This window comes from Salvelinus alpinus, chromosome 3 (assembly GCF_045679555.1).
Source record: "Salvelinus alpinus chromosome 3, SLU_Salpinus.1, whole genome shotgun sequence".
In the NCBI taxonomy this organism is placed as follows: domain Eukaryota; kingdom Metazoa; phylum Chordata; class Actinopteri; order Salmoniformes; family Salmonidae; genus Salvelinus; species Salvelinus alpinus.
In genome coordinates, this window is record NC_092088.1 from 59,914,486 (window position 1) to 59,942,070 (window position 27,585).

The window sequence follows — 27,585 nt, forward strand, 5'->3', positions numbered from 1 at the left end:
TTTTTTTTGTTCATTTCGTTTAAATGAGACCAAGGTCATTTCAAACACAATTGTGTGATGTTGAAGAAATAACTATTTATTCAATAGGGGAAAAATGTAAGTAGACAAAGTTCCATGTCAATAGGTGAAGCCACCATTATAACAATGATAAGATACAGGACAGTCTCCTATCATCATCAACAGTAGAAGAACAAACCCTTGCACATGCATCATCTCACACTTATAGTACAGTGATAGCAGAGGAGGCTGGTGGGAGGAGCTACAGAGGACAGGCTCATTGTAATGGCCAGAATGGAATTAATGGAACGGAGTTAAACATGTGGTTTACATATGTTTGATACCGTTCCATTTATTCCATTCCAGCCAATCATGTTAGAGGTAAGAGACAGACAAGGGGTTGAATCTAGCTAGATAACACCTGCATGGCCTGGCTGCCTCCTGAAGGAGCAGAATATTTACTGAACGCTAGAGCGCCTGATTAAAAACGTCACATTAACATCCAATTAACACCACACCGGGCCCTCATCCCTGACAGAGACGGAGAGAGAAAGATACAGATATCCACATAGAGAGAAAAGAGACTCAGTCGGACACAGAGAGAGAGAAAAAAAGGGCGTGAGGGATCCAGTGACGGAGGAACAGACAGTGGCCCATGTAGAACCGAGGTCAGTCACTGTCAACCTAAAGATTAGGGCCGGCTCACTGGGTGATGAACTGCCTCTATACAAGCACATTATTAGTAAGAACAGCCTACATGACTAACATTAACATGGGGCACCCTTTGAAGGGTGCCCCATGTTCATCCACCTCTGTTCATCCACCTCTGGCCTGCTCGCCTCCCTACCTCTGAGGAAGTACAGTTCCCGCTCAGCCCAGTCAAAACTGTTCGCTGCTCTGGCACCCCAATGGTGGAACAAACTCCCTCACGACGCCAGGTCAGCGGAGTCAATCACCACCTTTCGGAGACACCTGAAACCCCACCTCTTTAAGGAATACCTAGGATAGGATAAAGTAATCCTCCTAACCCCCCCCTCCCCCTTAAAATAGTTAGATGCACTATTGTAAAGTGGTTGTTCCACTGGATATCATAAGGTGAATGCACCAATTTGTAAGTCGCTCTGGATAAGAGCGTCTGCTAAATGACTTAAATGTAAATGTAAATGTTGAAGCAACCTTTACGTGGGATGAAATTATTGCTATACTTGTAATCCGTCACGAAAAGGGTTGTGTGGCGGGTTTCTTATCATAAACTGTTTAAGATTTAACGCTGCAGATCGTATTCTCTTCTTGACTGGATTTTTGGATTCTTGGGATGTCATAAGACCCATTTAACCTTGTATCTCAAATAGATCCCTATATAGTGCACTACATTTGACCAGAGCCCTATTGCCCCTGGTCAAAAGTAGTGCACTAGCTAGGGAATAGGATGCCATCTTTGGATGTGACCTAAACCCCTTTCAGAGTAGTGTTAGGCTAGTCTAATTAGCAGGGTTTTCTCCCCCGACCCTACATGTTAGTTAAACTGACACAGATCTGCTGATCCCTTTAGTGCTATGAGACAGATACGGGATTAGCGCAGTCAAAGGAATATACTGAGGTGCTTTCAGCCATTCCATTCCAGGAGATGTATAATGCTGATTTTGCGATTAAACAGATCCAAAACATCCAAGGTTGGATACTGCAAGCCTCACTGTCAGGTTATCAACAAATTACCACTGAACAGCATCCATTGTTTTTCCATATATGTGTTTTACTCTATGCACCCAAATATTAAGCAGCAGTTCTCATAGGTACAGGTAGTTTGACGGACAGGTTTCTTATACTGTAGTCACTTTCTTATAGTCACATACGTACATGGGTCCAGTGTTTTCCTCAGCAGGTCTCATTGGTAGTCCCCATTGTGGGTGGGTAGTAAAGGACAGGTTTGCTCTCCCCACATAGCAGAGTGCACTGTGGGGTGGTTACAGTGGGTTGTTCTCCCCACATGGCAGAGTCCACTTACATTTAAGTCATTTAGCAGACGCTCTTATCCAGAGCGACTTACAGGGTCAATTAGGGTTTAAGTGCCTTACTCAAGGGCACAGAGATTTTTCACCTCAGGATTCGAACCAGCAACTTTTTGGTTACTGGCCTAACGCTCTTAACTGCTAGGTCCACTGTGGGGTGGTTTAAGGCGGGTTGTTCTCCCCACATAGCAGAGTCAGCACTGTGTGTTGGTGGGTTAGGGTGAGTTCTGCCTCCCTTCCAACAGTCTCTGTGGGGTTGGTGATTTAAGGTGGGTTGTGTTCCCACTCCAGTCCAATCTGGGCAAAGCAATAGAGGAAGGCTAACATGGGTGGAGCCACTGTACACCAACCTGAAGAGAGACAGAGAGAGACACCCTTAGAGGCCAGCAACACATACACATTCACTTGTTTACAGTACACCCATAATTTCACAGTACATACACTACCGTTCAAAAGTCTGGGGTCACTTAGAAATGTCCTTGTTTTTGAAAGAAGCCATTTTTTTGTCCATTAAAATAACACGAAATTGATCCAAAATGCAGTGTAGACATTGTTAATGTTGTAAATGATGGGATTGAGATCCGTACTCTTCGCTGGCCATGGCAGAACACTAACATTCATGTCTTGCAGGAAATCAGCCATACTGCTCGTTCTGTGCGTGGTGGCATTATCATGCTGTAGGGTCATGTCAGGATGAGCCTGCAGGAAGGGTACCACATGAGGGAGAAGGATGTCTTCCCTGTAAAGCACAGCGTTGAGATTGCCTGTAATGACAACAAGCTCAGTCCGATGATGCTGTGACACACCGCCCCAGACCATGATGGACCCTCCACCTCGATCCCGCTCCAGAGTACAGGCTCATTCCTTCGACGATAATTGGGAATCCGACCATCACCCCGGTGAGACAAAACCGCGACTCGTCAGTGAAGAGCACTTTGCCAGTCCTGTCTAGTCCAGCGACGGTGGGTTTGTGCCCATAGGCGACGTTGTTGCCGGTGATGTCTGGTGAGGATCTGCCTTACAACAGGCCTACAAGCCCTCAGTCCAGCCTCACTCAGCCTATTGCAGACAGTCTGAGCACTGATGGAGGGATTCTGCTTTCCTGGTGTAACTCAGGCAGTTGTTGTTGCCATCCGGTACCTGTCCCGCAGGTGTGATGTTCGGATGTACCGATCCTGTGCAGGTGTTGTTACATGTTGTCTGCCACTGTGAGGACGATCAGCTGCCCGTCCTGTCTCCCTGTAGCACTGTCTTAGGCGTCTCACAGTACAGACATTGCAATTTATTGCCCTCGCCACATTTTCAGTACTCATGCCTCCTTGCATCATGCCTAAGGTACGTTCACGCAGATGAGCAGGGACCCTGGGCATCTTTCTTTTGGTGTTTTTCAGAGTCAGTAGAAAGGCCTCTTTAGTGTCCTAAGTTTTTATAACTGTGACCTTAATTGCCTACCATCTGTAAGCTGTTAGTGTCTTAATGACCGTTCCACAGGTGCATGTTCATTAATTGTTTATGGATCATTGAACAAGCATGGGAAAACAGTGTTTAAACCCTTTACAATGAACATCTGTGAAGTATTTGGATTTTTTACAATGAAGATCTGTGAAGTTATTTTGATTTTTACGAATTTTCTTTGAAAGACAGGGTCCTGAAAAAGGGACGTTTAGCCCAAAATGATAGTTCCACTAAGCACAAACTGGATGGTGTATCGCTGCAGAATGCTGTGGTAACTATGCTGGTTAAGTGTGCCTTGAATTCTAAATAAATCCCCACACCACCTCCTCCATGCTTCACGGTGGGAACCACACATGCAGAGATCATCCGTTCACCTACTCTGCGTCTCACAAAGACACGGTGGTTGGAACCAAAAATCTAAAATTTGGACTACTCAGACCAAAGGACAAATTTCCACCGGTCTAATGTCCATTCCTCGTGTTTCTTGGCCCAAGCAAGTCTCTTTTTCTTATTGGTGTCCTTTAGTAGTGGTTCTTTGCAGAAATTCAACCATGAAGGCCTGATTCACGCAGTCTCCTCCGAACAGTTGATGTTGAGATGTGTCTGTTCCTTGAACTTTGAGCATTTATTTGGGCTGCAGTTAACTCTAATGAACTTATCCTCTGCAGCAGAGGTACCTCTGGGTCTTCCTTTCCTGTGGCGGTCCTCATGAGAGCCAGTTTCATCATAGCACTTGATGGTTTTTGCAACTGCACTTGAAGAAACTCTCAAAGTTCTTGACATTTTCCGGATTGACTGACCTTCACGTCTTAAAGTAATGATAGACTGTCATTTGTCTTTGGTTATTTGAGCTGTTCTTGCCATAATACGGACTTGGTCTTTTACCAAATCTTCTCCGTCACAACACAACTGATTGGCTCAAACACATTAAGGAAAGAAATTCCACAAGGCACACCTGTTAATTGAAATGCATTCCATGTGACTACCTCATGAAGCTGGTTGAGAGAATGCCAAAAGTGTATAAAAATATTTTGAAGATAAATACACAATGCAGAGGACGAGAGTACTAAAAACGAAATAGAGTACTAATGGTCAATAGGGAATTGTTAATGGAAATAGTTGTGTCTCAGTTCAACAGCTGTTTAGAATCTGTGGAATGTCAGTCCTGAACTCAGAGCTACGTGTGCTGTGTTTTCATTGGTCTGTACATTGAGTCTGGAGCAGGATACTTGTTCTTTGACCATTGGCCCAGTTGTACTGCAAGGACGTCTTATTGGTCAACCCCAGGCTAGGGTGGGGGGTTATATGTGGCATCCTGTTTCTTTGTTCTGTGGGAAAAAGCTGAGGACAAGGGAGACTTAACATCTACCTCCCAGCATAACATCTATGATTTGTCCTTCTCAAATAAATCTATTTTTCTCCCCCTGATTTGATTTGGGGTTTGTGTTATTGAAGAATAACATCAACTGATAACAAGTGTGCAAAGTTGCCATCAGGGCAAAGGGTGGCTACTTTGAAAAATCTCAATTTGAAGAATCTCAAATATAAAATAGTTAGATTTGTTTAACACTTTTTTGCTTACTGCATGATTCCATATGAGTTATTTCATAGTTTGTCTCTATTATTGTACAATGTAGAAAATAGTCAAATAAAGAAAACCCCCGGAATGAGTAGGTGTGTCCAAACTTCTGACTGGAACTGTTTGCCATCTTTTGGAAGAAAAACTATTGAACTCATATTGTAATTAATTATAGGTCATATTTCATAGAAATCTGGAAACACTTTAAACAGGACCTGCAGTCAAAGTTGTTTTGAAAAAGTCTCAGTCTGTTCACCTCAGTTTCACCCAGTTCTGAATACAAATGCTCAAAATGTCTGTCCTTGCTCACAGACACCTCCTTCCACTCTCCACCTCCTTCTCATCTCCAGCCTCTCACCTTGCTGCTCCAGCCCATACCTCCCCTCTACTCCTCCTCTTCCTTTCCCTCCCCCAGACCTGGCCTTGTCTCCAGCCTCTCACCTTGGTGCTCCAGCCCAAACCTGCGCCCATGCCGCTGCAACACAGTGTAAGACACAGTGTAACTCCCTTGATTCTCTCTGTCCTGATCAGACTCTCATTATCATCTCATCTCTGGCTCTGACAGACCAGCCAGCCAAAATGGGAGCTACACTGTCTTAGCCAGAAGAGATTCAACAGAGGTAAGAGATAGAAAGCTAGAGGTAGAGAGACAAAAAGAGAGAGAGAGTACAGAATGTCAGCTTTTATTGTAGAATATTTTCATTCATATCTGTTTTATCGTTCAGAAATTAAAGTGTTGTATGTATCTAGTGCCTCCATTCAGTTACTATTGGGCAAACATAACCCAAAACACACCCAAAACAAACTGCAAATGCATGTAAGGTGTTTGTAGTCACAAGCTTGATGTAGTCACTGTGTGCAAGGAATATAGGATCAGAAATACTAAACTTTTGACTACTTTAATACCATATAAGTGTGGGGGGGACACCCTGTCAAGTTTGAGATCTGCTCCCCTGACAGACGAGACTGAATCTGATACATGTACTTTCCCTAGAGAGGTCAGACCTTTACACCTTGTCTAAATGTAGCATGTACAGTTGAAGTCGGAAGTTTACATACACCTTAGCCAAATACATTTAAACTCAGTTCACAATTCCTGACACTTAATCCTAGTAAAAAAATCCCTGTCTTAGGTCAGTTAGGATCACAACTTTATTTTAAGAATGTGAAATGTCAGAATAATAGTACAGAGAATAATTTATTTCAGCTTTTGTTTCTTTCATCACATTCCCAGTGGGTCAGAAGTTACTCAATTAGTATTTGGCAGCATTGCCTTAAAATTGTTTAACTTGAGTCACAATAAGTTGGGTGAATTTTGGCCCATTCCTCCTGACAGAGCTGGTGTAACTGAGGCAGGTTTGTAGGCCTCCTTGCTCGCACACGCTTTTTCAGTTCTGACCACAAATTTTCTACAGGATTGAGGTCAGGGCTTTGTGATGGCCACTCCAATACTTTGACTTTGTTGTCCTTAAGCCATTTTGCCACAACTTTGGAAGTATGCTTGGGGTCATTGTCCATTTGGAAGACCCATTTGCGACCAAGCTTTAACTTCAAGACTGATGTCTTGAGATGTTGCTTCAATATATCCACATAATTGTCCAACCTCATGATGCCATCTATTTTGTGAAGTGCACCAGACCTTCCTGCAGCAAAGTACCCCCACAACATGATGCTCCCACCCCTGTGCTTCACGGTTGGGATGGTGTTCTTCAGCTTGCAAGCCTCCCCCTTTTTCCTCCAAACATAACAATGGTCATTATGGCCAAACAGTCCTATTTTTGTTTCATCAGATCAGAGGACATCATCAGTCTCTCGGTCCCCACTTTGATGCACCTGTAACTGACCTCACCTTCTGAATGATAGAGGGGTGAACAGTCCGTGGCTCGGGTGGTTGATGTCCTTGATTATCTTTTTGGCCTTCCTGTGACATTGGGTGCTGTAGGTGTCCTGGAGGGCAGGCAGTGTGCCCCCGGTGATGCGTTGGACAGACTGCATGGGATAGGGCAGTGTGCAGTGCGATGGTGATGCATTGTCTTTGGATCTATTGGGGTGGTAAGCAAATTGAAGTGGGTCTAGGGTGTCAGGTATGATAGAGGTGATATGATCCTTAACTACCCTCTCAAAGTACTTCATGATGACAGAAGTGAGTGCTACGAGGCGAGAGTCATTTAGTTCAGTTACCTTTGCTTTCTTGGGTACAGGAACAATGGTGGACATCTTGAAGCAAGTGGGGACAGCAGAATGGGATAGGGAGAGATTGAATATGTCTGTAAACACTCCAGCTAGCTGGTCTGCACATGCTCTGAAGACACGGCTAGAGATGCCATCTAGGCCAGCAGCCTGGCGAGGGTTAACACGCTTAAATGTCTTACTCACGTCGGCCATGGAGAACCTTATGCCTTGTTAAGAGTGTAGAGCATGAGTGTGTGTATGTGTGTGTGTTGCACGTGTGTGACAGCTGTAGTTTCTTTGACAGAAAATCATTGTAGAGCTGTCACTTATATGTCCAAGATCCATACAAATCCAGTCTTAAAAAAATAACTAACCTTCCCATTTTGTATCTCCCCACTTGAGTTTTACATTGGTGCAAAAAACTATCTGCGCTTTAACCACTGAATGATAATGTAAGTAGACCTACTGCACGAGTAAGTTACCTAGCTGTTCCACCTCTGGGCAGCCAAACTTTCTAGGGAGCCCAAACATGTTCATATGGACCGGTAACAGAGTCTGACCGGGCGAGTTCATTTTGCAGCACCCGGTGCTCTATTACTTCTTAAGTTTTTTGTTCACTACTGCTTTAGACAGCCTACTATTTGTGATGATAATCTTCATAGTTATGCTGCCATATCGTAGCGAGAGTTTCTGAAAAAGGAGCTAGCCAATATTTGCAATGATAATGAGAAAATAATCGCCTTTTTGACCGCCTGTTTAGGTCTTGCTTGTGTTTGATATGCTTGTACGAACATGTATTTTGTGTGGGCTACAACATGAAAAATAATAATAATAATTGCACTCAAATTTTAACATGTTGATCATATCTTTAGCAGCTACGTTAAAAAAAGTCAGGTTCCAGAGAATCTGAAATCGCAGCCACTCCGTTCAAGAAAATACAAGACACTTGTACAGATAAAATCAGGGCTATATACTAACCCCAAGACACGACAGGACGGTGTAAACACACTTTTATAGAGCAGATGGTCCTGACAGCACTAAATATCTGGAATGACTGGACATTCTTACTCAGCCTCACCACTGCTTTTAACAGCAGGCTGGGAAACTGTTTGTGGTGGGGAGAGTTCTACTAAGCTAACATATGGAATTGCTGTAATATGGTTAAAAAAATGATGGACCCCTGTAGGTATTTTATAAAATATTGAATTTGGCCTTTACAACTATAGCCCATAGAAACGTATTGAATAACATTCATAAATGGCAAAACAGAAAGTTAAAAAAAATATCAAAAGGAATAAGGTTTTGATGTTTCTGCCCTATCTAAGAAAGATCTGGAAATATTTGTTTGTTTTTTTAAACACATATTTAACCCCTTTTCTGTTGGCACAAAAATACCTTAATACTGCCATTCCTATTTCAAACCAGCACCTGGTTACCTTCAGACGAGTCCTGTGACACTTGTGTGAGAGAACACCATCGTGTTCGTGAGAGTTTCCCTTTTCCACAGTGAGGTCATATTAGTTTGTAGCCCAAACGGTTCGGACGATACAGACAGCGCTGGCACATCAGCGTTACAGACTTCAGACGAGTCCCATGAGGCTTGTGGAGAATGAGAGCAAAACGGAGAACACCATCGTGTTCGTGACAGTCTCATCTTTCCATATTAGTTAGTAAACCAAACCGTTCGGATGTTACAGACGTTTTCGTGAGAAGACTGATTTTCAGGAAGGGGAACATAGGCGGATGCAAAAAAACATCTATAGCTTAAACTGACGGATTGTGATGGGAATTGTTTTGTTCATTAGATTGACGCACGGTTGTGTCAATAGACTCTTAATGGTTAAAGACTGGCAGAAAAAGTTTATGCACTCAAGAATGTCCACATTTGGTTTCCGCAGAGACAAGAGACAAAGGACGAGGAGAGACGAGGAGTAAAACAGAAAGATACATTTTACTCGCTTCATCATAAAAATGAAGAGAGGAAGGGAAAACAGAGATTTCAAAAGAGAGAGTTAGACAGAGAAAAGAGAGGGATGTGTGTTGTGTGTCTTAATTTCAGTTCATTACATCATGTGAACAGACATAAGCCTTAGCCCTGAGAGGGGGCTCACCTCCCCCGAGGGTGCCACAGGTGTCTTGCTGTGATTCCAGCCCACTGCCAGCCAAAGCGTCATGGAGAAGATTAGAATGGAGAAGATTAGAATGTCCAAGGACAGACCCAGGATTAACATAAGAATTTAAGGCCAATTTTGGGAAGAGACACACCTCTATGTTACATTACACATCAGGTCGTATCCAAACCTATGGGGTTATCTTTGTTAAAAATCTAGATAATGATGTTATGTAGACAGTTTAAGAGTCCTTGGATGTCGTTTGTACCTATGATCGCAGTACAGCCGTGCTAAAACCACAATCAATCGTGCCCCCTTGTGTATTATTGCATCAATGCAGGAGCAATCCAAATACATTTCTTTATATTCTGGCTAGAGCCAGTTTGCGCTGTTCTGTGAAGGGAGTAGTACACAACGTTGTATGAGATCTTCCGTTTCTTGGCAATTTCTCGCATGGTATAGCCTTCATTTCTCACAACAAGAATAGACTGACGAGTTTCAGAAGAAAGTACTTTGTTTCTGGCCATTTTGAGCCTGTAATCGAACCTACAAATGCTGATGCTCCAGATACTCAACTAGTCTAAAGAAGGGCAGTTTAATTGCTTCTTTAATCAGAACAACAGTTTTCAACTATGCTAACATAATTGCAAAAGGGTTTTCTAATAATCAATTAGCCTTTTAAAATGATAAACTTGGATTAGCTAACACACCGTGCCATTCGAACACAGGAGTGATGGTTGCTGATAATGGGCCTCTGTACATCTATCTATGTAGATATTCCATTAAAAATCATCTGTTTCCAGCTATAATAGTCATTTACAACATTAACAATGTCTACACTGTATTTCTGATCAATTTGATGTTATTTTAATGGACAGAAAATGTGCTTTTCTTTAAAAAACAAGGACATTTCTAAGTGACCCCAAACTTTTGAACGGTAGTGTATATCCGTAATCACGACTGTAGCAAGTTTTTTCCAAAGGCTACGTGAGGTAACCCATTCTTCCGGTTAGAGACGGCACCAGAGAAGTGTTCAATATTATTATGGCATGTAAAAAGCTTCCAAACCTTTTTCTACAAATAACAAAAAATAACATTTCTCATTGGTCAAGTCCAGGTAGTTCCCACTCTGTTTCATAAAACTTTCTTCAGTTTTGTGCCTAACGAACATGACCCAGAGTGGAGGGTTTGGGTTTGTGATTAGACTAAAAACGGCAGTTTGATTACTGTTATTAAGGATTCAATCAGAAACCTGTAATTAGCCAAAATGGCTGCCTTTGTGTGCTGATTAGCACCATATAGGTCTGTAATAAGTACAAACGGGGAGAAAAGGCCACTCTGGGGTTCCGTCCCAAATGACACCATATTCCCTACATAGTGCCTATAGGTTCTGGTCAAAAGTAGTGCACTATGTAGGGAATAGAGTGCAATTTGTGATGCACCAAATGGGCAATGTCATTAAGGTATATTATTCTAGGGATTTCCGCAATGCAGCTTTCGACTGCAATACAATTATTTAGTAGGTAGAGAATGAAGAGGTGTGGCTTGTGGAGTCGTTAGTCATTTACAGCCCAAATCAAATCAAAGTTAATTTGTCGCTTACTTACAAGCTCTTCCTCAACAATGCAGTGTTCAATATCAAATGTAAGAAAATAGAAAAAACAGAATATGATCTTAAGAGCATGGAATCAGTACTAGGTCAGATATATTGTACCCACTTCAGCCCAATTCAATTTAAACGTGTCCACAGAGCAAAAGAAGGATTATCAAATCAATGTTGTAGCTGCCGCTGACCCTCGAAATATGAAATAGTCTGTAACACTATTTGGATAGTCCATCTGTAGAAGCTCTGCAAACTATCTACAGACTAAATGCATGTCTGTTGATTTTCAACAAGAAAGTGTCTGTATTCTACAAGATATACAGTAAGTGTACAAAATATGCTCTTTCCATGATAGACTGACCAGGTGAATCCAGGGGAAATCTATGATCGCTTATTGATGTCACTTGATAAATCCACTTCAATAAGTATAGATGAAGAGGAGGAGACAGGTTAAATAACTATTTTTAATCCTTGAGACAATTGAGACATTGATTGTCAATGTGTGCCATTCAGAGGGTGAATGGGCAAGACAAAAGATTTAAGTGCCTTTGAATGTGGTATGGTAGTAGGTGCCAGGCGCACCGGTTTGAGTGTGTCAAGAAGTGCAACACTTTTGAGTTTCACGAGCAACAGTTTCCTGTGTGTATAAAGAATGGTCCATCACCCAAAGGGACATCCAGCCAACGGCATGCCAGTGGTCGAAAACGGGTCAATGATAAGAGGACAAAGGAGGCTGACAAATTGTGCAGAGCAACAGACGGGCTACAGGGACAGTCCAGTACAACATTGGTGCCCAAAAAACCATAAAGGATTGCACAACTCGTCATACCTTGACACGAATGGGGTATGGCAGCCGACGACCTTACATAGTTCCACTTCTTTCAGAAAAAAACAAGAAACTGCAGTTGCTGTGGGCTAAGGAACAAAAACACTGGACACTGGAGAAACATTGCCTAGTCTGATGAATCTTGGTTCCTGCCGTTTCTTGCTGATGGGAGGACTAGGGTATGGAGAAAACCACTAGTGCATGCATCCATCCATCATGCCACGTGTCAACATTGCAGGCTGGTGGTGGTATGATGGTGTGGGGTGTGTTTTCATGGCACACATTGGGCCCCTTGATAAAAGTGGAGAAATGTTTGAATGTCACAGGATATCTGAACATCATTGCCAATCAGTTGCATCCCTTCAAGGCAGCAGTGTATCCATCTGTGAATGGATTTTTGCCACAAGGCTAGCATTGTCCAGGAATGATTCCACGAACATGACAGTGAATTCAGCTTACTGCAGTGGCCTGCCCAGTCAACAGATCTCAATCCAATTGAGCATCTGTGGGATGAGATGGAATGAGCTATTTGGAGTAGAGATCTACTACCAGCCAACTTAACACAACTGTGGGAAGCATTGGAGTCAACATGGGCCAGCATCCCTGTGGAACACTTTCAACACCTTTAGAGTCCATGCACCAACGAATTGAGGCTGTTCTGAGGGCAAAAGAGGGTGCATCTCAATATTAGGAAGGTGTAACTAATGTTTTGTACACTCTGTGTATATTCGTAGAAACAGGTCTGCAACTTTTTATTTTAAGCCTCTCGCGAACCCAATTTTGGTGCTCACCCATGACTTGAGAATTGCTGCCTCAGACTAATGCATCATCAGCACTTTGGGACAACGCTGGTATTAAGAAGAAGCACCCTTTCCGCTAGCACTGACTCTAAATGAAACATTTTCATTGGTAGCACTGGTGCTCCCAACTAGAGAGCTGCATTCTGCATTTTTCCTGCTGCGGGCGGGAGCGGGCATGCGGTAAGAGACAATTTTGGAATGTAAAATCTTATTTTTTAAATGTGTTATCTATTTGATTAAAAGCACCCCTGTTGCACTATTCACAAACTCTCATAGGATCATTCTGCTTTAAGTTCAGCAGCCTACCTCTCCTCTTGGGTGTGGGAGATCAAATGTGCCTATGCGTGGTCTCGATCAAATAGCCTGTTAGCTATACACTGTATACATTGGCAGAGAAGCACGGCGCAATAGTCTTTCTATGGAAATTAACTTCCTAAATATGATGGACCCTAAACTATAGCCTAACATTGACAACACATTTTTTTGTCTACCTGCAAATTGTCCCGCTTCTATCAAAGTTATGCAAGATTATTTAGAAATGATTGTCTTCCTGTTTTGTAAGCTATTGCTTATCAATTGTATTAAAAGCGCCTCTGTCGCAATATCCACAAACTCTAATAGCCTAATTCTTGCTGATTTTCATTGTTTGTTAATGTGGAAATGTAGGTTACTTAGTATTACGTTCCGGAGTTCCAAATTAAGCAGCAGCAGCTGAAAAGATGAGCTCCTACAAATATTGAAATTTAAATGTTTTTTTAGAGTAAAGTACATCGAAAAAAAAATCAAAAGAAAACTGCAAACTGAATAGGAGACCAAACAAGCAGCAAACAAAGAAGAAAGGCTTTTGAAAAAGTAACAATTTTTCATAAAATTATACCGTTTTCTTAGCTAGCTAAGTTGTTTACCTGTTGCTAGGCAGTTGCTAGGGACATTCCTGAAAGAAGCTAGCTAGCTAACAAGGAGTGTCTAGTTGGCAGAAGAGAAGAAGGGACAAAGAAGGGACAAAGTGGGACAAAATAAGGACAGAAGAAAAGGGAAAGGGGACATTAAGGTGAAGCAGTCCTCTAAAGACACAAAAGACAATAATACAAGAAACAACACTTCTATTGCCTCTCCCTCTACGATACGCACTCCCGGTTTGGTTTGGAGCGAGTAGTTGCATTCCGCTTTGCTCCACAGGTAGTATTACAGGTAGTATTACATTTCATTTCATTACAGTACAACAGTTTGATTTGTTTGATCTTAGCTGGCTACATAGCCGTCTTTGTATCCAAGATAATTGTGTAGTCTAGAGTAATTGTCGAGGTTACCTAGCCAGTTAGAGGTTACCTAGCCAGCTACACTTTCAAACAAAGTCAACAACGCAGCCACTGCTAGCTAGCCTATTTCACCAGCCAGCAGTACTATATCATTTTAGTCAATAAGATTTTTTGCAACGTAAGCTTAACTTTCTGAACATTCGAGACGTGTAGTCCACTTGTCATTCCAATCTCCTTTGCATTAGCGTAGCCTCTTCTGTAGCCTGTCAACTATGTGTCTGTCTATCCCTGTTCTCTCCTCTCTGCACAGACCATACAAACGCTTCACACCGCGTGGCCGCTGCTACTCTAACCTGGTGGTCCCAGCGCGCACGACCCACGTGGAGTTCCAGGTCTCAGGCAGCCTCTGGAACTGCCGATCTGCGGCCAACAAGGCAGAGTTCATCTCAGCCTATGCTTCCCTCCAGTCCCTCGACTTCTTGGCACTGACGGAAACATGGATTACCACTGATAACACTGCTACTCCTACTGCTCTCTCCTCGTCTGCCCACGTGTTCTCGCACACCCCGAGAGCTTCTGGTCAGCGGGGTGGTGGCACTGGGATCCTCATCTCTCCCAAGTGGACATTCTCTCTTTCTCCCCTGACCCATCTGTCTATCGCCTCCTTTGAATTCCATGCTGTCACAGTTACCAGCCCTTTCAAGCTTAACATCCTTATCATTTATCGCCCTCCAGGTTCCCTTGGAGAGTTCATCAATGAGCTTGACGCCCTGATAAGTTCCTTTCCTGAGGATGGCTCACCTCTCACAGTTCTGGGTGACTTTAACCTCCCCACGTCTACCTTTGACTCATTCCTCTCTGCCTCCTTCTTTCCACTCCTCTCCTCTTTTGACCTCACCCTCTCACCTTCCCCCCCTACTCACAAGGCAGGCAATACGCTTGACCTCATCTTTACTAGATGCTGTTCTTCCACTAATCTCATTGCAACTCCCCTCCAAGTCTCTGACCACTACCTTGTATCCTTTTCCCTCTCGCTCTCATCCAACACTTCCCACACTGCCCCTACTCGGATGGTATCGCGCCGTCCCAACCTTCGCTCTCTCTCCCCCGCTACTCTCTCCTCTTCCATCCTATCATCTCTTCCCTCTGCTCAAACCTTCTCCAACCTATCTCCTGATTCTGCCTCCTCAACCCTCCTCTCCTCCCTTTCTGCATCCTTTGACTCTCTATGTCCCCTATCCTCCAGGCCGGCTCGGTCCTCCCCTCCTGCTCCGTGGCTCGACGACTCATTGCGAGCTCACAGAACAGGGCTCCGGGCAGCCGAGCGGAAATGAAGGAAAACTCGCCTCCCTGCGGACCTGGCATCCTTTCACTCCCTCCTCTCTACATTCTCCTCTTCTGTCTCTGCTGCTAAAGCCAATTTCTACCACTCTAAATTCCAAGCATCTGCCTCTAACCCTAGGAAGCTCTTTGCCACCTTCTCCTCCCTCCTGAATCCTCTTCCCCCTCCTCCCCCCTCCTCCCTCTCTGCTGATGACTTCGTCAACCATTTTGAAAAGAAGGTCGACGACATCCGATCCTCGTTTGCTAAGTCAAACGACACCGCTGGTTCTGCTCACACTGCCCTACCCTGTGCTTTGACCTCTTTCTCCCCTCTCTCTCCAGATGAAATCTCGCGTCTTGTGACGGCCGGCCGCCCAACAACCTGCCCGCTTGACCCTATCCCCTCCTCTCTTCTCCAGACCATTTCCGGAGACCTTCTCCCTTACCTCACCTCGCTCATCAACTCATCCTTGACCGCTGGCTACGTCCCTTCCGTCTTCAAGAGAGCGAGAGTTGCACCCCTTCTGAAAAAACCTACACTCGATCCCTCCGATGTCAACAACTACAGACCAGTATCCCTTCTTTCTTTTCTCTCCAAAACTCTTGAACGTGCCGTCCTTGGCCAGCTCTCCTGCTATCTCTCTCAGAATGACCTTCTTGATCCAAATCAGTCAGGTTTCAAGACTAGTCATTCAACTGAGACTGCTCTTCTCTGTGTCACGGAGGCGCTCCGCACTGCTAAAGCTAACTCTCTCTCCTCTGCTCTCATCCTTCTAGACCTATCGGCTGCCTTTGATACTGTGAACCATCAGATCCTCCTCTCCACCCTCTCCGAGCTGGGCATCTCCGGCGCGGCCCACGCTTGGATTGCGTCCTACCTGACAGGTCGCTCCTACCAGGTGGCGTGGCGAGAATCTGTCTCCGCACTACGTGCTCTCACCACTGGTGTCCCCCAGGGCTCTGTTCTAGGCCCTCTCCTATTCTCGCTATACACCAAGTCACTTGGCTCTGTCATATCCTCACATGGTCTCTCCTATCATTGCTATGCAGACGACACACAATTAATCTTCTCCTTTCCCCCCTCTGATAACCAGGTGGTGAATCGCATCTCTGCATGTCTGGCAGACATATCAGTGTGGATGACGGATCACCACCTCAAGCTGAACCTCGGCAAGACGGAGCTGCTCTTCCTCCCGGGGAAGGACTGCCCGTTCCATGATCTCGCCATCACGGTTGACAACTCCATTGTGTCCTCCTCCCAGAGTGCTAAGAACCTTGGCGTGATCCTGGACAACACCCTGTCGTTCTCAACTAACATCAAGGCGGTGACCCGTTCCTGTAGGTTCATGCTCTACAACATTCGCAGAGTACGACCCTGCCTCACGCAGGAAGCGGCGCAGGTCCTAATCCAGGCACTTGTCATCTCCCGTCTGGATTACTGCAACTCGCTGTTGGCTGGGCTCCCTGCCTGTGCCATTAAACCCCTACAACTCATCCAGAACGCCGCAGCCCGTCTGGTGTTCAACTTTCCCAAGTTCTCTCACGTCACCCCGCTCCTCCGCTCTCTCCACTGGCTTCCAGTTGAAGCTCGCATCCGTTACAAGACCATGGTGCTTGCCTACGGAGCTGTGAGGGGAACGGCACCTCCGTACCTTCAGGCTCTGATCAGGCCCTACACCCAAACAAGGGCACTGCGTTCATCCACCTCTGGCCTGCTCGCCTCCCTACCTCTGAGGAAGTACAGTTCCCGCTCAGCCCAGTCAAAACTGTTCGCTGCTCTGGCACCCCAATGGTGGAACAAACTCCCTCACGACGCCAGGTCAGCGGAGTCAATCACCACCTTCCGGAGACACCTGAAACCCCACCTCTTTAAGGAATACCTAGGATAGGATAAAGTAATCCTTCTAACCCCCCCCCCCCCCCTTAAAAGAGTTAGATGCACTATTGTAAAGTGGTTGTTCCACTGGATATCATAAGGTGAATGCACCAATTTGTAAGTCGCTCTGGATAAGAGCGTCTGCTAAATGACTTAAATGTAAATGTATTACAGTAATACGTGTGTGTAGTGTAAGTCTCCCTTCTCCAGTTGCACTGGCAGTAACCTATTGTCATATGCCATATAATGTTCTGCCACACGGCTGGTGGTCCCCGTGCAGCAGAAGGGGGATGGGAAGTGTGTGTGTGTGTGGGGGGGGTTCTTAATATAATGCCAAACTCCAACCCTAATGAGGTCAGGATGACTGTGGGTAGGACTGATAGCTCTGCATGTCTCTGTGATGTCTCCTATCTCACACACACATGCATCTGTGTTGATGACGCTCCTTTGAGTCTTCATATCAGACATAATGATAGGTAAGTAAGGTGGGCTACAGTACAATCCAATTTCATAGAAACCATCAGGTCTTTATCCTCCTCAACTATAATGGTTTTGACCCTGAAACACTGAGGAGATATCGCCATCAATGCATTTAGCTTTAACCAGGCAAGAGAGGATGGATGGATGAACATCAGTAGGAGGGCATCACCCTATGATGATATCACATAACCATCACCATCAAAGCAGAAGAGAACTTAACAGCATTATACTGTATCACCATCAGCAAATACCACCATGGGTACTGAATGATGTGATAGTATTACAGTAATCACATCACCATCCATACTGTAAGTACAGCCAGGGGGACTTGACACACAGCTCCATCAGTATCTGTAACTAAAACTAATGAGGCAATAAGATATTTCACAAAACAAGGATTGTAGTACAGTAAAGACAAGCTAAGTATGTCCCAGATGGCACCCTATTTCATACATAGTGCACTATGCCATGGTCAAAAGTAGTACACTATAGAGAATAAGGTGCAATTTGGGACACACTCTAAAAAAATACATTCATTTGAGATGGGAATCTGTGTGAAGTGTAGCCTCTGAATAAGCTGTACTATACAACACATCACGTCGTGTGCTGTATATTCACTGTGGACTTAATTATTAAACAGCACAATGATATCTGGGAGTTTATATAAATCTGGAACCGTAGTGAAATGGAGTGAGTGAGGAGAAAGAGGAAAGAGGGAAATAGAGAAAGAAAGATTGAGATAGAGAGGTAAGGGAGAGAGAGAGAGGAGAGAAAGGTTGAGAGAGAGAGGAGAGAAAGAGCGAGAGGAGAGAGAGAGCAAGAGAGAGAGAGAGAGAGAGGAGTGCAGGGTGGGTTGGAAAGGGGATTGTTCTATCTCTTCATCACTACCAGACAAGACACTGATTGTTTAAGAACAAATTCTTATTTACAATGACGGCCTACCCAGGCCAAACCCTCACCCAGACGACGCTGGACCAATTGTGCGCCACCCTATGGGACTCCCAATCACGGCCGGTTGTGACACAGCCTGGAATCGTCTGTAGTGACGCCTCTAGCACTGAGATGCAGTTCCTTAGACCGCTGTGCCACTCGGGAGCCCATAAATGTATGAAAGCCCCAGTTATTATTATTATTATTCAGGGACAGACCAACATTATTAATGTAAATAGTGAACAGTAAAGGGACTAGTATTGAGCCTTGTGGGACTCTTTTAGTTGTGTTAAGAAAATTAGACTGCATCAGCAGATATACATTGACTTCTGTCGTGCAGGTAATTTTTTAACCAGCCGCATGCCACTTGGGCAAGAAACATTTCGGGGAGCTGCGTAGCAGCAGTGCATGAAAAACTGTATCGAATGCTTGCAAAATATCAATTTCAAAAAGGGCAGAGCAGTGCTGTTTCCGGTCTAGTTAACTATGTAATTTATGACTAGAGAAGCAGTCGAGATGGCGCGGTGTCCTGGCCTAAAGCCTGACTGGTGAGCATTCAGAATACATTTTAAATCTAAAAAGGGCCGCAGCTGAGAATTTACCAATAAGTTCCAATAAGTTCCGCTTCCGGAGTGTCATTAAAACTAAGTAAGCCTAAATGGTAAAGGTCACATAAGAACGCTTGCTCATTGAAGTGTTTAAAGTTTCTCTCAGTAATCAGGCGTGGTTTAGGCAACATTGTGTTTCTGACACAGACAATAGGACAATGATAACTGAAGTCCATAGCAAAGACACCACTAGTTGAGTATTTATGAGGGTTATTTGTTAGTATGAGATCAATCAGAGTTGATTTAGCAGGACTCTTTACATTCAAACGAGTGGGCTCTGAAATCAGTTGGACTAAGTTCAGATCAATACATGCTGATTTAAGACAATCAGCCGAGAGAGTAAGCAAATCGAGATTCAGATACCCAATATCATTTATTTAGAGTCTATGAATGAGGTTAGTAGATCAGAGACAGTGTATTGGAAATTTCCAATAAAAAGCCACTGTCACAGGAGGGACAAGTAAAAAATAACCCTTGACAGACAACATATACAGAACTCATAAACAGGACAAAATGGCTCTTACAGGCAGGATTGATTGCGCCCGCTGTGAGGGAGGGAGGATGATAGATCCCTGCAACATACACTACAGTGCATTTTGGAAAGTATTCAGACCCCTTGACTTTTTGGACATTTTGTTACGTTTCTGCCTTATTCTAAAATTGATTAAATAAAAAATTTGCCTCATCAATGCACGCACAATTCCCCATAATGACAAAAAAACTGAAATACGTTATTTACATAAGCATTGCTATGAGACTCGAAATTGAGCTCAGGTGCATTGATCATCCTTGAGATGTTTCAACAACGTGATTGGAGTCCAACTGTGGTAAATTCATTTGATTGGACATAATTTGAAAAGGCACACCTGTCTATATAATGTCCCACAGTTGACAGTGCACGTCAGAGCAAAACCAAGCCATGAGGTTGAAGGAATTGTCCGTAGACCTCCGAGACAGGATTGTGTCGAGCTACAGATATGGGGAAGGGTACCAAAACATTTCTGCAGCATTGAAGGTCCCAAAGAACACAGCGGCCTCCATCATTCTTAAATGGAAGAAGATTGGAACCACCAAGACTCTTCCTAGAGCTGGCTGCCCAGCCAAACTGAGCAATCAGGGGGAGAAGAGCCTTGGTCAGGGAGGTGACCAAGTTCTCCCATCTCTGTGGAGATGGGAGAACCTTCCAGAAGGACAACCATCTCTGCAGCACTCCACCAATCAGGCCTTTATGGTAGAGTGGCCAGACGGAAGCCACTCCTCAGTAAAAGGCACATGACAGCCCGCTTGGAGTTTGCCAAAAGGCACCTAAAGGACTAAACTAAATTCTCTGGTCTGATGAAACCCAGATTGAAGTCTTTGGCCTGAATGCCAAGCATCACGTCTGGAGGAAACCTGGCACCATCCCTACGGTGAAGCATGGTGGTGGCAGCATCATGTTGTGGGGATGTTTTTCAGCAGCAGGGACTGGGAAACTAGTCAGGATCGAGTGAAAGATGAACAGAGCAAAAGTACAGAGAGATCCTTGATAAAAACCTGCTCCAGAGTGCTCAGGACCTCAGAATGAGGTGAATGTTCATCTTCCAACAGGACAACGACCCAAAGCACACAGCCAAGACAACGCAGGAGTGGCTTCAGGACAAGTCTCTGAATGTCTTTGAGTGGCCCAGGCAGAGCCTGGACTTGAAACGCACGCGACGCGAGCAGTGTAGTCAGGGTATTAGACGCATACTTGTTGAAAGATGAGACTTTTTGTCAGTATTTGAGGCAGATTGGCTTTTTTCCTCATAGCTAACGACACGGGGGATGTTGACGACTACACCCTTTGGGAATCTCTAAAGGCTGTGACTAGATAGAGGTTACATTATTTCTTATACACCAGAGGAAGAAACGCACCAATACTAGGCTTAGAGAAATTGAAAGAGTTAGGGGAACAGGAAAACGTTTTTAGGATGAATTCCTCGAATGCAGTCCTTGAGAAGATCAAAGTTGAAATATGAATACAATTACCATCCTTTCGAAACGGATGGGCTCTTTACTTGCTAAAACGCAACAAAGTTATTTTGAACTGGGTGACAAACCACAAACTTTTAGCAAGACAGCTAAGGCATGTACAGGCATCTAGAGCTATTCACAAAATAAAAGACAAGGGTAAAATAGTAACAAATCCGCAGGATATTAATAAATGCTTTGCGCAGTTTTACTTAGAGCTATATCAATCAAAATGCGATGCTACTGATCCACAAACTATGGAACGCTTTCTCACTGAATGTTTACTTTTTTCCCCAAACAGCAAGGTCCCTGGGCCCGATGGATATGTAATAGAAGTACTGCGCCAGTCTAGCTCCACTTATGTTGCGAATGTTTAAACATTCCAAATAAAATGCCAAACTTCCGCAAACACTATGAGGCTACAATAGCACTGATCTTGAAAAAAAGAGATTCCATGGAGATGTCGTCTTATCGCCCCGATACTCCCCATAGAAAATGTGTTGAGAAAGATATTGGCTAACCGATTAAAAAATATACACTGCTCAAAAAAATAAAGGGAACACTAAAATAAGAGATCTGAATAAGAGATCTGAATAAGAGAACATCCTAGATCTGAATGAATGAAATATTCTTATTAAATACTTTTTTCTTTACATAGTTGAATGTGCTGACAACAAAATCACACAAAAATTATCAATGGAAATCAAATTTATCAACCCATGGAGGTCTGGATTTGGAGTCACACTCAAAATTAAAGTGGAAAACCACACTACAGGCTGAAACAACTTTGATGTAATGTCCTTAAAACAAGTCAAAATGAGGCTCAGTAGTGTGTGTGGCCTCCACGTGCCTGTATGACCTCTCTACAACGCCTGGGCATGCTCCTGATGAGGTGGTGGATGGTCTCCTGAGGGATCTCCTCCCAGACCTGGACTAAAGCATCCGCCAACTCCTGGACAGTCTGTGGTGCAACGTGTGGTTGGTGGATGGAGCGAGACATGATGTCCCAGATGTGCTCAATTGGATTCAGGTCTGGGGAACGGGCGGGCCAGTCCATAGCATCAATGCCTTCCTCTTGCAGGAACTGCTGACACACTCCAGCCACATGAGGTCTAGCATTGTCTTGCATTAGGAGGAACCCAGGGCCAACCGCACCAGCATATGGTCTCACAAGGGGTCTGAGGATCTCATCTCGGTACCTAATGGCAGTCAGGCTACCTCTGGCGAGCACATGGAGGGCTGTGCGGCCCCCCAAAGAAATGCCACCCCACACCATGACTGACCCACCGCCAAACCGGTCATGCTGGAGGATGTTGCAGGCAGCAGAACGTTCTCCACGGCGTCTCCAGACTCTGTCACGTCTGTCACGTGCTCAGTGTGAACCTGCTTTCATCTGTGAAGAGCACAGGGCGCCAGTGGCGAATTTGCCAATCTTGGTGTTCCCTGGCAAATGCCAAACGTCCTGCACGGTGTTGGGCTGTAAGCACAACCCCCACCTGTGGACGTCGGGCCCTCATACCACCCTCATGGAGTCTGTTTCTGACAGTTTGAGCAGACACATGCACATTTGTGGCCTGCTGGAGGTCATTTTGCAGGGCTCTGGCAGTGCTCCTCCTTGCACAAAGGCGGAGGTAGCGGTCCTGCTGCTGGGTTGTTGCCCTCCTACGGCCTCCTCCACGTCTCCTGATGTACTGGCCTGTCTCCTGGTAGCGCCTCCATGCTCTGGACACTACGCTGACAGACACAGCAAACCTTCTTGCCACAGCTCGCATTGATGTGCCATCCTGGATGAGCTGCACTACCTGAGCCACTTGTGTGGGTTGTAGACTCCGTCTCATGCTACCACTAGAGTGAGAGCACCGCCAGCATTCAAAAGTGACCAAAACATCAGCCAGGAAGCATAGGAACTGAGAAGTGGTCTGTGGTCACCACCTGCAGAACCACTCCTTTATTGGGGGTGTCTTGCTAATTGCCTATAATTTCCACCTGTTGTCTATTCCATTTGCACAACAGCATGTGAAATTTATTGTCAATCAGTTTTGCTTCCTAAGTGGACAGTTTGATTTCACAGAAGTGTGATTGACTTGGAGTTACATTGTGTTGTTTAAGTGTTCCCTTTATTTCTTTGAGCAGTGTATATTTCTGACATCATGCACCCTGACCAGGCCGACATATATACTACAATTTGAGACGCCTTTTCAACGTAACGTATCATGATCATAAAGTTGAGGCAGGGGTAATTGCTATTGACGCAGAGAAGGCATTTGATCAGATTGGGTGGAAGTATAATGATGTCGGTTGTGAATCATTTCGGGTTTGGAAAGGAATTTATTAATTGGATAAGAATTATTTATGCACATGTAGGAGAGTTAAAAAGGTTAGCCCATCAAACGTCAAATTATAAGAATAGTACACAACGCAGAACAGAACAACCAGGTTGGGGGTCAGTGGCCCAAGCCCGCAAACAGGAATATTCCAAGTTCAGACAGAAGGGGGGAGTCAGATCGCTATGATCGCCAGGAACTTTACCTTTGGTGTCTATTTTTAATTGTTGCGCTACAGTAGCTGAATTATGTAAAAATTTTCGGGTTTTGTTTCATTAAATGTATTTGATTTAATCTGGGTGCTTGCGTCACCTACTAACACCCTGGTACTATCCGTAGCTCCCGTTCTCCTCAGTCCGAGAAAACAGAGATAAAAGGTATGTGTTGCAAATTACTCCTTTGTAGATGTCCATAACGTGAAATAAATAAACATCCCAAGGTTAATGCTGTAGATATTGTTATAACGGAGTGTGAGACTATTGAAACATGTAACTTTGAGAGTTTTATTGTTATTAATATAGTTTAGAGTGCTAAAAAGTGTTGCTAGCTAGCATGCCTTTCTGTGATGCAGCTGGTTAGCTGAGCTGGTGCTGGTGTTGCATTACGGGAGATGTAGTTTGGTCCTCTAAGGTCTTCATGGGATAGAGGCGATTTCACGTTATAACTTGTTTGTGTTGCAGTGTTTTTGTACATGAGTTGTTGCATTTTGGTACTGTCAACACTGAAAGCACCTAGCAATGTATTGGGGATGTGAGACAGGATACGTGTTTTACCTTTCTTCATGCTCCTGTGTAGAACAACTTGTCAGATGGTGCATTGGAGACTGATGTGTTCCTGTCCTGTCTTTTCACAATACTATTACAGGTATGGTTCTATTGTCTAAGAATTAAGATTATACATTCTTTGTATTAAGGACTAGTTATTATTTTATACTATACATTATGGATTTATGTATGAATGTGATTGTGTGAGTCCGAGAAAACACAGAGTGAAAGAACAACTTGTCAGATGGTGCATTGGAGACTGATGTGTTCCTGTCCTGTCTTTTCACAATACTATTGCAGATCAACATAAAAACCAAAAAGACAGTCGTGGTGTCGCTCTTCTTTTCTTGGTTCTCCTGTGGTACATATAAAGACCGCTACACACACCCAATGGCGTCCGTGGTAACCAATCAGGAAATGTCGCAGTCATTCCGCCTGTTCAAGGGCTGCCGACAGGGGTGCCCTATTTCGCCTGCTCTCTTCTCTATAGCCATAGAACCCCTTGCTACTCTCATTCGTGCATTTGCCGATATAGCTCCGGTTAAAATTAAAGACACGCAGCACAAAATTTCCCTATATGCAGACGATGTTCTTTTGTTTTTATCCAAGCCTAAAACTTCTATTCCCCCCTTACTTAACTTGATAAATACATTCGGCTCCTTCTCTGGCTACAAGATAAACTGGCAAAAAAAGCGAATTGATGCCGATATCACGGCCTATGGATATGTAATTTCTGCAATCTACCCCATTTAGAACAGTGATGGACAAGTTCACAAGCCTTGGCATTGTAGTGACAAGACAACTTGATCAGCTATTGAAAGCGAATTGGGATAAGATAAAAAATTTAAAAAAAAATCGAAAACTGCCTATCTTCTTGGTTGGTCGTATAAACACTATTACAATGGTTGTCCTACCTAGGTTTCTTTACCTCTTCCAATGTCTACCCAATTTCATACCACAAAGTTATTTTAAGAAACTGGATTCAATAGTAATTCAATTTATGGGATAACAAGGCAGCCAGAATTTCAAAGAAGCATTTATGCAAGTACAAGATAGAGGGGGGCTTTGGCCTTCCTCACTTTAAACTGTATTATTGGGCTGATAATCTGAACATTGTGTCTTTCTGGAGGGAAAGTTTACCTGGGATGCGAGAGAATATGACTTCATGGCTTTTGATTGAGCAGGCCTCCTGTCAACTTTCCTCACTCCCTGCACTTACTAATAGTCCAGCATATGTGAAAAAAGACACTTATGACTTTAATCCAGTCATTTGTCATACTCTTAGGATCTGGAAACAGATTAGGTATTTTCTTAACATACCCACTGTATAAATTGACAGCCCGATTTGCCTGAATCATGCTTTCCACCCTGCATTGGCTGATATGGTGTATTCACAGTGGAGGGAGAAGAGGCTCACAACATTTTTTCAGATACCTCCAAATCAGGAATTTCTTAAGGACACATATCCCACAGTATGGCATTAAGCCAAATAATCCTACATTAGATAGCTTGATCCTTGTCAAACCCCATTCAAAAGGGTCGGTCTCTAGACTGTATGATGTGCTACAGGCCCACATAGAGGTATCCATAGACACTATTAAAAGAACAAGAACTTGGTTCAGAAATCTCAGATGAGGACTGGGTAGAAGCTCTCAGAAATATAAACCACAGTTCAGTGAATGGCAGACACAACCTTGTACAGTTTAAGGTGATACACAGGTTACATTACTCAAAAGTGAAACTGCATAAAATATTCCCGGACACCTCACCAATGTGTGAGAGGTGAAAGCAGAATGAGGGGACGTTGACACACTTATTTTGGACATGTCCTAAGTTACATGCTTACTGGGCTTTCATTTTTTATTACTTATCTAAAGCCTTTGATAGAGTTATAGCCCCAGACCCATTGATTGCTCTGTTTGGTACAGTTGATGGGAATAACCAGGAGGGGAAGGCTGTCTCTCTTTGTACTCTATTAGCCAAAAGGCTCATATTGTAATTTTGGAAATTGGAGACTGTACCTACCTTTGAAATGTGGTTACGGGATTTAGGGAATGTAATACATATGGACAAGATTTGATACAATACCTCCAATAGAAATCCAATGTTTTACAAAATATGGCAGCCGATACTGGATAAATGTTCTAGTCCCGCTTCATAACTGGGTTGATGATCTGCTGCTACTCTGTGCTGTGCTCCACTCAATATTTATTTTTGGCTTAACTACACTGCTTGTAATGACTATATACGTTCTTATACATGTACCACCTAATAGGATTTCGTTTTATTTTGTGTATGTGTGAGTTAAGTTTTGTTTTGTCCTCTAAATTGGCCATCCCATTCAACAGTACAATGAATGTCAATGTTTGTATCGCTGTCTTTTTTATATAAACATATGTTTTTTTTAAAGATAGGACAGGATAAGCCTAGTAATAAAGGGAATTAACTGAAGGGCTTGTGCTATCAGAGAGTCAATGGCAGGAGTGAAGCACAGGAGAGCTGAGAAATGTCCACTCATGCATTGTGACGAATGATTACACTTCAACTGTCCAACAAGGCTCATTGGAACTGAACTCGACGTGATAGAAACGAATAATGAGCGCAAGGATGTGAGACATTTTAACGTTATAACCTTTACCCCCCCCCCACACACATTAATGTATGGCCCTCGTGTGAAGAGGAAAAAACGAATTCTCACTTGTTTCACATATACAGTAGTTGCCATAGGATGGTGTCAAGAGAGAAAATGAGAGCGTGCGAGAGCGAGACAAAAAGGTAAAGGAGAGAAATCTAGATTGAAAAGAGCTGAGTGAAAGAGAAAGCAACAAGTGGATCAAGAGAGGGAGGTGGAGGGAAAGAGGGATGGACCAGACTCTTGCTTTAGGCATTAATTAATTGAGCAGAAGAAAGTGCCCCGGGGAGATTGGAAAGGGACAGGAGCTGGCACAGCCGTGCAACAGATGTCTTCCGGGCTATAGCCACACTCTCCCTGTCAAAATGTCACCAGCCAACCAGCACAGACTGCACAGTGCAGATTCCACCAGAGTCAACCAGCACAGACTGCACAGTCCAGATTCCACCAGAGTCAACCAGCACAGACTGCACAGTCCAGATTCCACCAGAGTCAACCAGCACAGACTCCACAGTCCAGATTCCACCAGAGTCAACCAGCACAGACTGCACAGTCCAGATTCTAGCAGGTAGCCTAGTGGTTAGAGCGTTGGGCCAGTAACTAGCTAGATCGAATCCCTGAGCTGACAAGGTAAAAAGCTGTTGTTCTGCCCCTGAACAAAGAAGTTAACCCACTGTTCCTAGGCTGTCATTGTAAATAAGAATTTGTTCTTAATTGACTTGCCTAGTTAAATAAAGGTTAAATAAAATAAAACCAAGAGCTCTGCACTAACTATTGTATGACAATTTTAATTTCAATCATTTAATGATTTTCAAGAAGAATCTTCAGTCCTGTTGTTTTTAAACCAC

At 43.8% G+C, this 27,585-nt stretch overlaps 1 protein-coding gene across 3 annotated transcripts in view; it reads right to left on the reverse strand.

Annotated features, from left to right (window-relative positions):
• Positions 1 to 55: 55 nt before the first annotated feature.
• hhat (hedgehog acyltransferase) overlaps positions 56 to 27,585 on the reverse strand; it is a 125,966-nt gene continuing 98,436 nt past the window's right edge. For all 3 annotated transcript variants that reach the window (XM_071393520.1, XM_071393519.1, XM_071393518.1), the window contains one exon: positions 56 to 2,356. In XM_071393520.1, the coding sequence (XP_071249621.1) occupies positions 2,271 to 2,356 (86 nt within the window). In that variant the 3' untranslated portion in view covers positions 56 to 2,270. The remainder of the gene's footprint in view (positions 2,357 to 27,585) is intronic.